Source organism: Ixodes scapularis, unplaced genomic scaffold (genome assembly GCF_016920785.2).
Source record: "Ixodes scapularis isolate PalLabHiFi unplaced genomic scaffold, ASM1692078v2 PGA_scaffold8__174_contigs__length_109621045, whole genome shotgun sequence".
NCBI classification, from domain to species: Eukaryota; Metazoa; Arthropoda; class Arachnida; order Ixodida; family Ixodidae; genus Ixodes; species Ixodes scapularis.
The window spans coordinates 48,789,101-48,802,133 of NW_024609883.1; the positions used below are offsets into that span (position 1 = coordinate 48,789,101).

General features: G+C 42.1%; 1 protein-coding gene across 1 annotated transcript in view; it reads left to right on the top strand.

Moving 5' to 3' along the window:
- LOC120848502 (4-coumarate--CoA ligase 2) overlaps positions 1–12,477 on the top strand; it is a 32,082-nt gene extending 19,605 nt beyond the window's left edge. The window contains exons 6-9 of the mRNA XM_042286978.1: positions 1,137–1,406; positions 6,888–7,032; positions 10,348–10,599; positions 12,359–12,477. Of these exons, the coding sequence (XP_042142912.1) occupies positions 1,137–1,406; positions 6,888–7,032; positions 10,348–10,599; positions 12,359–12,477 (786 nt within the window). The remainder of the gene's footprint in view (positions 1–1,136; positions 1,407–6,887; positions 7,033–10,347; positions 10,600–12,358) is intronic.
- Positions 12,478–13,033: the final 556 nt, after the last annotated feature.

Genomic DNA, 13,033 nt, shown 5'->3' on the forward strand with positions numbered 1-13,033 from the left:
GATACACGCATTATTTTTAATGCTTTAGTATTAAATAACTATTATTACATAAAACGATCTCAAGGCTTGGTTTCCTAGCTATTTGTACGTGAGTAGCATTTAGCAGAAATGTTTAGATATAGGGGCATTCACACGAGTGCGATGATAAATTCGCTGTCTTGGTAAAGCAAGAAGAGCTAAAAGTAAAGCTGATCCTAAATATTACAGTTTTTCGGTATGTATAGTCAGGTGATCTCTCATTAAATAATTTTGGGGACGGTCCAGGTTTGCAAGTCGAGGAAGCTCCTGCGAAGTATTAACTTTTGCCCCATCCAAGGTTTGGCACAACTAATCTGGGAGTTTTGAAAGCCCCACTTTTGTTCTATTTTTCTCACTATTGTTATGAACACGTTAATATAGACAAGGTAACAAAGGACATGCCTGAGATGAATAAAATACAAAATAATTTTAATAGTAAAAGCGGCAATAAACGATTTTAGAAGACACTGCTTATAGCGTTTGTCCTTACAGACAAAAAAAGAAGATATCCCTGATATAACAAAATGATCGGCCATATAATCTTAAATTTTTAAGGCATATTATGGGATCATTGCTAACGTAATTAAGCTAATTATTCAGATTGGACTTCAAGGTCGATATCGACTTTAAAGTTTGAGCCCTCAATTTTATGCCAGAAAAGCAAAAGGCTAGGTCCTCTTCTATATGAAGGTGCCCGTTCTCCACGTGGTCTCCAAGGCATTTGAACACAAATCTACATAATTCTTAGTGTCTGATTGCTGCGAAAAACTTCTGGTCACACGAGAATTTTCTGGTTCAATGCTAAGAAAAATAATTTTATATTCAAACTGTCAGTTTAAGGCTCTTTTTAAGGGATTTTTTGGATATGTACTATTATTTCGCAAACTGGTTAAAAACAAAAACAAAAAAACTGTCGCTTACCTTATGGGAACATCTTGCTTTTCACAAAAATGAACACCGAAAAACTATTTTCTTCATATACAGAGTATTATGCTAAAAGAACGCCTAGTACACCAACAACTTGGATCTACAGTTAAATCTCGGCTGCGATGAAATTTAAGATACTCGCAATTGTACTTAGAAATTATATTTTTCAACACACACCTTTCTTGGTGCAGGTGACAATGTTCTTAGGAAGTGTCAACTTACTCGTGACTCTGGCCAGGAAGATGGAGGAAGAGGGAATTCGGCTGGATTCTCTAAAGACTGTTCTCACTTCGGGTACAATCGCCTCACCGCAGATTTTGAAGCAACTAGAACCGTCCTTTGATCCGGCTATCGTCAAAGACTGCTACGGAAGCACGGAAGTTGGTGGGATCTGTTCACCCCCGATGGGTGCCTCAAAAGGGTACGGCATAGGGTTTCCAGTTTCAATGGCACAAATTAAGGTAAGGTTGACTAAAATTGCTGCTAACTGCGGTTGTCACTGTTAATTTGACAGTAGCCTATCTTATCACGTTTACACAACTATCGGAACCTGTCACAAGGGGTGTTTGTAAGTGTTTACACGTGGGTCGTTCTAATGATGATGATAATCATGGAAACTTGTTTACTCACATGAAAATGAAATACACAGCGGTTCTCTTGACAAAAGCCATCAAATAAACCATATGTAAAAAAGAAGCGCCATCTAGGGCGCTTATGGCCGAATATCAAAGTTTAGAGAGACATTAGTCCTCTCAAAGTGAAAGTCGTAGATCTAAAAAAATTATCACATACTTTCGGTCCAGTACAAACCTTTATACAACGTATTAAAAAACAAAAAAAAAACAACAGGAAAATACATTTACTTATTTAGATGACCTTTCTCATTGCTTCAGCGACGAGTGTCTTTGCTCACTTCGTAGCACCGAAACTAAATAGGAACCGGTCTTCAAACAATAGGGCGCCGTATTGTTTGAAGGCCGATGGCTTCGCGGCATTTTCATAGGAGTTAAGCCTTTTTCTTTTTTTACTTTTTTCTGGGGTAAATTCGCTCTTTGCAAATTTTATAGAAAAAAAATGCACCACCTGCGAGCGACGCTGCACAAAATCGTAGCGCGAGAAGTTAAGAAACCGAATTTCGCGGTCGATTTAAAGAGCCTGGCCGCTATTTGAGACACCGGATATAAAAAAAAGGTAATTACTTCACCGCTAAGTTACTTCCAGAATGAGAATTCCTCATCTCGTTAGGACTGCAGCCTCAACCGCCAAAAGGAGTTTGTTTGCTGCAGTCGTCGATCCCAGAGAATTTACGGTAAATCAGCTAATTTAATCCGAGTTTGATTTTGAGTTGTGGAGAGGCGGGTATGACGTACCGGCTCGTCTTAATTTGCCTGAGAACGAGACAACGAAATCATTGAAGCTATTCGCCATAGAAAGGGGACTGGGCCCCAAAGCACCGTCAAAAGTGTTCGCTTGTGAGTGAAGAGAAGCAACACCACGCATTTCATTATTCAACGACCAGGATTTAACAGGATTTGATCGATATTCTGAATACTGTTTCTGAAAGTAGGGTCGCTTGGCCGAGTGAATAAGTGCGATCACTCGGTTCCGAATTCTTGTGAATTCAAAAAGTAAGCTCAAGTTATGAGGCGACCGACGGCATCGTTTCCAGGCTATTTTTTAAAGTTAAATGACAGAAAGAATGTCAATATTTAACCAGCGGATACTAGGTTTCCTTTGTTTCATTACAATTTTTTTTAGGCTTCAGAGAACTAATTGAACAGCTGAACAAAGTGGGGATAGAGGTTGGATGGTGTTGTCGATTGTTGAAAACTGTGCCAATCATATGCTGAAATACAGTTCCCCCCATGACGATCAACTACTTCAACCTTACGCTCGTTGTTTCGATCTCCTCCCGACCGGCCGCCGGGGAACACCAGGGCCGGTTTTCTCGAAGCGATGGTAAACCCATTTTGGTAAACCACGGTGCCTAGGAAGGGAAAAGTACCTAGGTACTGTAATAAACAGTTAGATATAGAACAACAATAATTATTTTTGATTGGGCAATAAGATGCGCCATCAATAGGTAAAACAAGCCAGTCATTTTGTTTATCCTCTTTTTCCGCTGGTTGTCATCGATCTAGTATGGTATTTTAAGTCAAAATATAGTAATGTTGTACTTGAAGACCAATTTATTTGCTTCCGATGGTACGAAGAAATTTTAGCTACTATGCTAGAGTTTGTCGACGAATATTCGAAAATGTAAGAAGCATTTCCTTCAATATGTTTCGCCATAAACAACGCATAACTTTCCCGTGTTTCTTCCAGTCTGGCAACGCCGGTGCTGTAGTCTCGTTTTCGTTCCTTGCGACGCACGTTTCTGCGATTCCTGCTGATCTCAACTGTTTGCCCTCTCTTCCGTTTGCCCAACCGATTCACCGGTGACAAGAAGCTAAGCTTCTCGTCACCGTTGAATTGCTGGCCACCGGGGATATGTAGAAACCTCAATGCTGTCGGCATACTGTCGCCGGACTGTGAACAAAAAAAAAAAACAGTACAATGTCTGTTCGCCCGGAACGAAGACTTTATTGAGGATAACCCCCTTTCTCCGCAAAGTAATCGCTGCTCACGAGTTGGCGTGCATAGTGTAACAAATTAAACGTCTTAGTATAAATATGTACCAACACTCGTTCGCAAAACATTTTTTTTTACTCACCATAAAAACACTTGCAAGGCTTATGTACCGTCATACGTCTTGGATCCCGGACTGCTGAAGAGTGATGCGTTCGCGGAATGCTGCCGTCGGTTAGTTTAGTAGTCCCTCTGAACTATCGCTTCGCTTGACGTGCTAATAGGTTGATGGTGAGTCATTAACATAACAGCCAGATCGAAATGAATGTTCAGCAGAAGCGAGCAGAACTATTAGCCCTCATTAAGCGACGCCGCGGCCATTTTGCTTCTAGGTACTGCTCCTCCCTCGGCGCCCCTGCTCTCCCAGTCACGTGACCTGGAATTCCCCCTTCTAGGGACAATAGTTAACTTTAAACCACGGTACGCGTTCGAGAAAACGGGCCCAGGTGACAAGCCACAAAGTAGTGGTCCGAAATATTTTTCGATATAACTAATGTTTTTTGTTGCTGCTGATGGTGCTCTCAAATTTATATGGTCAATTGACGAAATCGCAAGATTGTCTCCTACGTGTTCCTCCCTTGTGGCGGCCTGAATTGCAGGTTCAATTCCATGATCTGCCAAAAGAGTAAGGTACTCGGACACCTGTGCCATCGATGGTTTCAGTAGGTCGAGGCTGAAGTCTCTTATTAGGCAAATGGAAGCGCTATCCGGCAACGAGGGCGAGTACTCGCGAAGGTCGAGAAGAAAGTCATAAAGTTCTTCAGAACGCGGTTTATAGACTTGGAAAAAATAGAGGTCATAAGCAGACGTGAGTATTCGCAGTGGAATTGACTCCGATGAGCGAAGCGAAAATGGCACCTCCAAAGAAAAAAAAGCTTTCTTTTAAGAAGACAGCGACACCACCACTGCCCTTCTTGTCCCAAGTAAAGAAGGTGCTTTTGAAGCCTGGTAGTGAAAATAGGCTACATCTTCATTGTGAATATTAATCTCCGTTAGAACGAAGCCGTCCGCTATAGAAAGCATAAGGTTAATGACCAGCTGAAATTCATCCCAGTGTTTACGAATGCTCGTTGACATGAAACAAGGTAAAGGAAGTGCCAGCGTTTGTTGTGAACATTTCTAGCAACATTGTAAATTTTTAAGTTGGAAAAAGTTAGCCGTCAACGCCTTAACTATTCGCTACAGTACAACAGTGTTAGTAATGCGAAAGAGAGGGAAGCCTTTGGTTCGTTTAGCGAAAATTTTTCTGTGTCGTACCCACACAAACTTGAACCCTTTTTCCTTTCCTCTAGTTTGTGCCATCCAAAAAAAAAAAAAAAAAAAGCTTCCTGCGGCTTTTAGTCTAGTTGTCGTTAAAATAGATTTTTAGGTGGGAGTCTTCCCGGATAAGGGTGTCCAGCCGTCCACGACGCGACATCCAGCGTTCTTTCAGAGGGACTGACGAGAACCGAATCACTAAAAGAGGCACTGTACCAGGCGTAGCGGGAAGGCGATGGGCAGCCACAACGTCCGCGAGCTGAAAGTTTTCTATGTTCAGTTTATCTGCGAGACCTGTCATAAGATCGACAAGATTATCTCATGGGGAAAAGGGAATCCCATGTATCCCCATGCTGCAGAGACGACTGGCTTGATCGGTGTTATTTTGATCAGCTTTGAGTTTCTGGATTTCACGGGCCTGCTCTGATACGATTGATCTCAAAGAGCTGGTTTTACTTTGAAGTTCTTTGATTGTTTTGACTTGAGATGCAATTGCCTTTACCAGAATGTCGTATTCCGAAGAAAAAAAAAAAAAACGTAAGAGACTCCTGCATAGTGCCTATGATGTCGCGCATAGTGTCGACCGTCTGCTGCTACGACAACAAAGTGTCAGGTTTCGGGTGCAATTCCTTAAGGGACTCAACAGTTTCTTTCCAAGAAAGAAGGTCAAGCTCTTGATGGACCACCGAGAGCTGTACCAAATAGTCGCTGGGCTCAAATTGGGATGATGTAGCAGACCCGACTTCAAAGCTTTTCTTCGGCAACCCTCCACGACGAGCTAGACAACGCCATTTGTCAATCTTTGCGGCGCTCCTTCCTTTAGATGTGCGTTCCGCGACTCCAGAGCATTTCTTTTACCAAGTGATATGCATGCGTGCAATCAGCGGCCATGAAGCGACAGTCGGCTGGTAGTGGGTCGGAACAAAGAACACACAGAGTGCATAGAGCCATGGCGCCTAGTCGCGATGACAAAGAAGTTGAAGGTAAAGATTGAAGCTTAAGATCAAACCAAACGCGAGAAAAAGAAACAAATCCAGTCTCACCCGCAAAATAAAGTCACCAGCATCGGCGCGCACGCGACTATCAATCAAGATCCGTTGAGCCCAATGTAATCGGGATGAAGCAGGAGGCGGGGCTCGATGCCATATCAGGAGGTTAAGAAGATGCTTGCTGGGACAGTCAGCAAAATCAGATGTGGTCGCGCGTTCTGAGTCTGCAGAAAACGAGGGTCGCAGGGACGCCAGATGTCTTTAAGAACGGGATATCCAAGATGGAAACTGATCCTTGCACGGCGGCTGGCGGTAGCCTAATGGGGATGCCAGGATTTCATTGGAGGACCCTATATTGGGAGGCTCATCGCTGCTCCAGAATAGACCGCGGTGCTAACACCAGTTCTTGACGGTCCAGCGTGCCCGTAAACGATGGATTTTAAAATCATAAATTACTGACTATGAGAGCTGAGATTGAGGGGACCTTGCTTTGGAAACTTCCTCCTCTTCTTCTTTTCTATTATAATAATAAAAATAATATTAAAGTTTAATATAATAATACTAATAATACTAATAATAACTGTTTATTGTTTGTGTACAAAACAACCGGGAAGGTCTTTATAGTGACGCACACAAGAAGATAAAAAGAATAAACAATACACGCACAGCACCAAGTGCAAAATTAACATGACTACAAATAGTTGGCACATTCCACACAAAATTTACTAGTTTCAAATTTCAGCTAGACTCTCCAAGTTCAGGTGAAAAACTGAGGGATCCGTGAATATGTCCAAGCTACAGGATGCGATTGTATTCAATAAAATGTATGTGTGTCCATCCTGTGCATATAAAAAACAATGTATTATTGTTGTTTTTGTGATCCGGTTCATTAGACATTAAAAGAAGTCATCGTATATCCGAGGATTTGAATAAAGCGTGCAAAATTACATAATGACGTGAAACAATTTAACAGGGGCCAACCAGTATACACATCTGATGGTCGATGAGAGACATAGTCTGATTGCGGTGAAACAATTTTAAGCCAGAATCGGTGCCTATTTTGGTCAGATTGTGGACACGACGAGTGGAAAAACCCTGGGACCAAACGAACAAGGAGAGGCATTAGTCAAGTCGCCATGTGCCATGAAGGGATATTACAAAAATCCAGATGCAACATCTCGAACCATCACTCTCAATGGTTGGGTACGAACAGGTACTTGCCACCCAATGATTTGTCAGTGGAGTGCACAAAAGGTGCTGAGTGTCGAAACTCACACTCATGGTAACAGATGTATAAACATTGCCAGAGAATTTGCGTTATCTTGTAGTCCATAAGCTCACAAATTTGGACAATTCACAAATCTGCATTTAAAAAAACGATAACCGGCAGGTAATAAATTTACTCTAAAATAACCGACTTCCGAGGGTTTGAATTTGGGCTAGTTGGTTGAACATGTTTAGAGTTTAAAAGCGCTAAAAACGACGGACGAATAGAAGAGACACACACCACTGAGCGCAACTTACAACTGGTTTAATCTTTAGAAAAACACAGTGACCCTGTACGAATAGGATCTATCGTATTTACGATCATGTACAGTGTGAGAGCAGAAAATCTGATGTGTGGCGATTGGTAGTGAATGTGTGTCTTGTCAGTTTCGCGGTAGGTGTATTTTTTAAAGATTAAACCAGCTGTGAGTTGTGCTCCGTGGTGTTTGCCGTTTTTACTCGTCCGTCATTTTTTAGCGCTTTGAACTCCTAAACAGCGACTTCCTATATTCTTGAAATTTCTTTGCCGTCCGAGAATTTTATATCAACTTCCGAAGTAGAGAATACGCAGTTGAAAATATCGTTTACGTAAACACCGGACAACAATCTGGCCCCCAGTGATTACTGCCTTTGCGGAGTCATGAAAGGACCCTCGCGAGAACTGCATTTCGTTGTCATTGATGAGTTGGAATTCTAGGTGTGGAGCGCAAGACACTTTCAGATTGTCAATAATTTTAAAACATTCGGTGTAGTTTTTATGTTAATGTGTCTTGGAATAGTCATGCTCATTATTTGATTTAAAAATTATCACCTGACGACCGTTGCTGCAGTATATTAACAACTTTTTAATCTTTCATACTTAAGCAAATGTAGTCTTGTCTGGGGTACAACCGCGAAAACCAATCTTAGCAAACTTTATACAACTTAAATATGTTTAGAGCTATCTTCAATACCCCTATAATTTTTACACCGAGACCATCTGTATTAAGTTTTCCAAAAAAGAAAAAAAGGTTTATAAAATAATTATGAACTATGCGCCAGTATAAAAAAAAATAAAACTTAAATTTGAAGGTGGGGCGAGAGTTTGAAAGTGAAACTATCAAAATGAATTCTAATATTCTTCATGATTAAAATAAGGTTTATTCCAGGGTGTCGAACCGGAACCGAACCGAAAACCGGAACCGGACCGGTATTTTTTCCGGAACTGAACCCGAACCCGAACCGTTATATTGTTATCGCGATGAACCCGAACCGGAACTGAACCGGAAAAAAAAAATTACGGTTACCGGCTCATGTCAAAACGGTTCGGCCACGCGCTGTTGACAATGAATGTGCTAGCAATGCCATTTGTTCTTTAAGTGCCGTCAACTGACACACACCTCGCTTACATATTTTTCTTCTCCACTCAGTCTTAGGAATATAAACGCTGCATCCATGAATCTTGACATAGGAACCAGTATTGCGCTGGTCGCGGCTTGCACGGAAGAAAGAAAATTGGAAGGCTGTGCAAAAAACAAAAAAAAAAAAAATCGCGTCACGGGATTTCATTTTCCTACAATCTCGTAAATCCTAAATGCTGCTGTGTGCTCATTTCATAACACGTTTCTTGAACGCGCGAGTTCTTGAAGCTTGCTTCCATCGGAATGAGAAAAGAAAAGGCTGTGGAGTTTGATAATAATGCATCCGGTTTCGTATAGGCACTTAGAAGCTAACATATTTGTGAGACAGCGAACTCTTCTATTTTAATATTTATCCTATTACGTCCTTCTGGCGTTGCGTTCGGTGAAGTGTTTTTCATATTCCGTATCCTGTTTCATGAAAACTTCTTTAAGGGTCTAATTTGAGTTACCGAAGGCTAGTTCAAATAAGGAAGGCTGTATTTTCTCCCCACTGTTCCTTCAATTGCTTACACGCCGAGGTGGCGGGATAGTTAGCGAGTTCTACTTGTAAGTGGGTTTGTAAGGAGGTCGCGGATTTTACAGCTACTGCGTCGGACCCAATTAGATGAAGTCCGAATGCGTAAACGTCGGTGAGGTAACCTTTGAGTGCTCATAAAGAAACCATTCCTGGTAGAAATTCCTGAGCCTTACGTACACTACGATGTATCCCGTTTCGTATGTGCTGATTTCAGATGTTTTATTTGTAATTTATTTTGATGTTGCAATTTGTCATTTATAATTTCCGAACCGGTTCGGCGAACCGGTTCAGCGCCCGAACCGGTTCGCGAACCGGTTCGCGGATCGAATTAGTCGAACCGGAACTGAACCGGAACAAAATAAATTTACCTGAACCTGAACCGTAACCGAACCAGTATTTTTTTCGGTTCGACACACTGGTTTATTCAATGTAAAATATTTTTTGTCAATACGTTGTAGATACACAAAAAATAAAAACAAGCTAATCTTTAATTTTTTATTTTTTCGTTTGCATTCCATATTTTTATATTAACTATGCAGTTTACTGCAACTAATATTTTGAAGGGTTGTGTCTATGCTTCGAACTTGAGTGGAACTAGTGAATTGTTCTTTTTTTTGTGAGTTTCCAATGAGAATAAACTGTTAGTAGTTGGTAATGTTGTTTTATGGAACATAAAACATAAATTTGTTGTATTAAGTTTTCACAGAAGCTTTAATTTTTAGTAGAATGCATGTAGGGATACAGGAAATATCTGCCTATCAAATTTATTAGCTCAACAACGAGTTGTTTTTTTTGCAATAAAATACAAATGCAAAAACACAAAAATATTATAAGTCTATTTATTTATAGTTTGAATGTATCTACCATTTATTTATAATAATGCAATCGAATTTGATGAGACTCCTATGACAAACTTCAGTTATAACTTCAGTTATAAAAATTTCAGAACCCACTTCATTAGTTTCACTTTCAAACTATCAACCCACCTTATCTGAACTTGATTCCTGTATTACAACAAAATAATAATTAACCCGATACGTTACAATGACTACTGAAAAATTCCTAAGTGAATATCAAATTAAACAACACCATGGTTAGATATATAGTTCCCAAGTTCCTTAACAGCGGTATAGAAAAAATATGATCCTTGAGCAATTTTTTGGACCATGTCCTAAAAAAAACAAAAAAACACCGCCTTTCCCTCTCAAAAATAGGTACCTTGTTACCATAAGGTTTACTGTCTTCCCAATAGAAGCACCGACCATTGATCGTACTTTACATTTCTACCTCGTCCTACTTTACACTACCTGCCATTTTTAAGATGATCAGTAATGGGTATTTACAGGTGACATCTGCTATTACAATGAAGAAGGTTGGTTCTTTTTTGTCGAGAGGATGAACCAGCTTTTCCGATGCATGGGGATCACCGTGGCCCCTTCCTCGATTGAAAGCGTGTTGCTCAGCCACGAAGGTATTAAAGAAGCGGCGGTCATTGGCGTTCCTCATCCAAAATATATGGAAGCTGCAATGGCATTTGTTGTGCTGAACACTGCCCACAGCAAACTCACGGAAATAGAAATAGAAAAATTTGTTGCAGGTGAGCACGTGTGTCATTTACAATGCATGCATACAAAAAAAGACGGTTTCTTTAAAGGTTTTTGCAGGATTATTGTCACGCATCATTTAATAATTACGACGCATCTTAGAATATAATTTAGGCATTGGTGTCACAGTATCACACATAAAGTTTTAATACGTTAAGCAGGGAACACATAAGCGACAAAAACGAGCGTCGCCGCGCGTCGCGCGCATGCTGTGAGGTCAGGGGTGGCCAGGCTGACCAGAAAATTGGAACCTTTCTTTTCAATCTGAGAAAAGACAACTAGACAACTTTTATTGCCGGCCTTGGCTGACGAGGCTGCTCTTTGCGGACCCCTAGAATGCCTTCGGGGACCCCAAAGGATACGCGGACCCCCATTTGAGAACCACTGGTCCAGAGCAATAAACGAAACTCGAACTACTTTTAACCTATCCGAGTCAAAAGCAGTCCAACTGTACGTATAAGGTAGCAGTAGCACAAAACTACAAAACCACAACCTGTCTTTCGATTTAAAACGCGTTCTATTTCTCTTTTTGGAGAAGTGCTCGTGTGATCGGGAAAGAGGCGGGGAAGGGGGGGGGGGGGGCAAGTAGGCGAGGGAGCCGCGTGCCAAAAGCCGCAGCTTGGCCACCCTTATATAGGTCCACGTCACAGCGTCCTGAGCTGTTGCTATGGGAATCAGGGCGCGGCGACCGTTCTTGCCGCTCATGTGTTCCCTGCTTTAGCATTAGAACGCTCGTTTTGACGAAAACGCGGTGGTGTGTTTTGTTTATCAGCGCCGGTGAGAGAAGAAGAAGGAAGGTGACGCGTGCGATGTCCCCTTTGGCTTCAAGCGCTGACGTCAGCAAGCGTCAAACTCTCCCTCTCTCCCCGGCGCAGACAAAATGAATGCGCTCGTCAAAACGAGCGCATTCATTTTCGCCAAAGTCACGCGCGCAGCTGTCGCGAAGCCAGAGAAGAGAAGGCGCCGCGGAACAGCTCCTAGATAACGAAGTTCTGGTGCTGAATGAGAAGGCGTCATAAGGAGAAGTCCAACGCCTGACACAGATTGGAAACGAGTGCTGCGTCAGCGCCCGGCTTTGAGTCATGTTTGAGCCAAACGTTGACGCAATCGTCGTCTCCAATCTGTGCCCAGCGTTGGTCTTCTCTGATGACGCCATCTCGTACAGAACTACGGCCTTGTTATCTAGGAGGTGTTGCGCCGCGGCGCGGTGGAATGCGAGCGTGCTCAGTTGCCGCTCTGCCGTCGGCTGTGGTTCTTCGCTCTGGGTTTCCATAGTTTGGGCTTTGAAGTATGTATGTAGTTGAGACGATGGAAGGCGGTTCCCTCCACGAGCGATATAGATGCGGTTCCTTCTACGAGTGGTATGAATGGGGTTCTTTTCACGAGTGAAATAGATGACCGTATCCAAGGGCGTCGGCGTACTCTGACAAGCAGACCGCAGAAAAGTGGTGAAACAATTACAGGAAGATCCATTGGTGGATTCTTAGGGAATTCGTTAGCATGACCCTTGGAAACTCCACACAGGTCCCCTTTTGAAAAACGCTAACACTGACCACGTAACGAAGCCAAAAAGAAGCAGCAAGAAATAGAGGAAGCAAAAGGGATATCCAAAAGGGAAAAGTGAAGGGATCACCGTTAGCGTTCCCCAAAGGGGGACGTGTGTGGCGTTTTCGTCTATGCTAGGATTTATTTACGTCTATGGTATAAAAAATGGCACCTGTTGATGCGCTGATCTTTTGCATTGTTCTTCAGGCCAACTCGGAATCTACATGCACCTACACGGGGGAGTGAAGTTTGTCCACACGATACCAAAGGACGGTTCCGGTAAAGTTCAGAAGACGAAACTGCAGGCGCTTCAACTATGCGACTAAAGAACCTCGTCATGTTCAGCAAGAAACCACGAACTGGCCCGGTCTTGAATGAAAAATAAAATTCGAGCGAATTTTAGGTTGCGGTTTAACAAAATCAGTGGAAACCAATCGTATTGATGCACCAGCAGACATATATTTTTCTTAAACCAAGTTATCGGAATTTTTCCGTTACTTTTCAGATTACTTAGGATTTTCAAAACTGCGGATTTTTCTGCCAGTTTGAAAACATGTCTTTCGTACTGTCCATTACTGGATTATGATCATCGGGTTAAGAAGAACCTATTTTTTTAGTCCATCCCCTTTGGTAGGCTGTACACTTATAGCGGACTCTAGGTTCAGTATTCCACGATCGGAAACTTGTGGAAACAGAGGGACTCTGGGTTGAGTATTCCACGATCGGAAACTCGTGGAAACATTAGGCAGGGGGTGGAGGGGCGGCTGAAAATATTTGATGTACGAACGATTCAGGAACAAAGTGAGCCACAATGAACAAAAAAGCGATGTTTTGGGAGTTCAATCTGGTCACAGTGGCTAAATTGCAAACAGGATCTGGCTT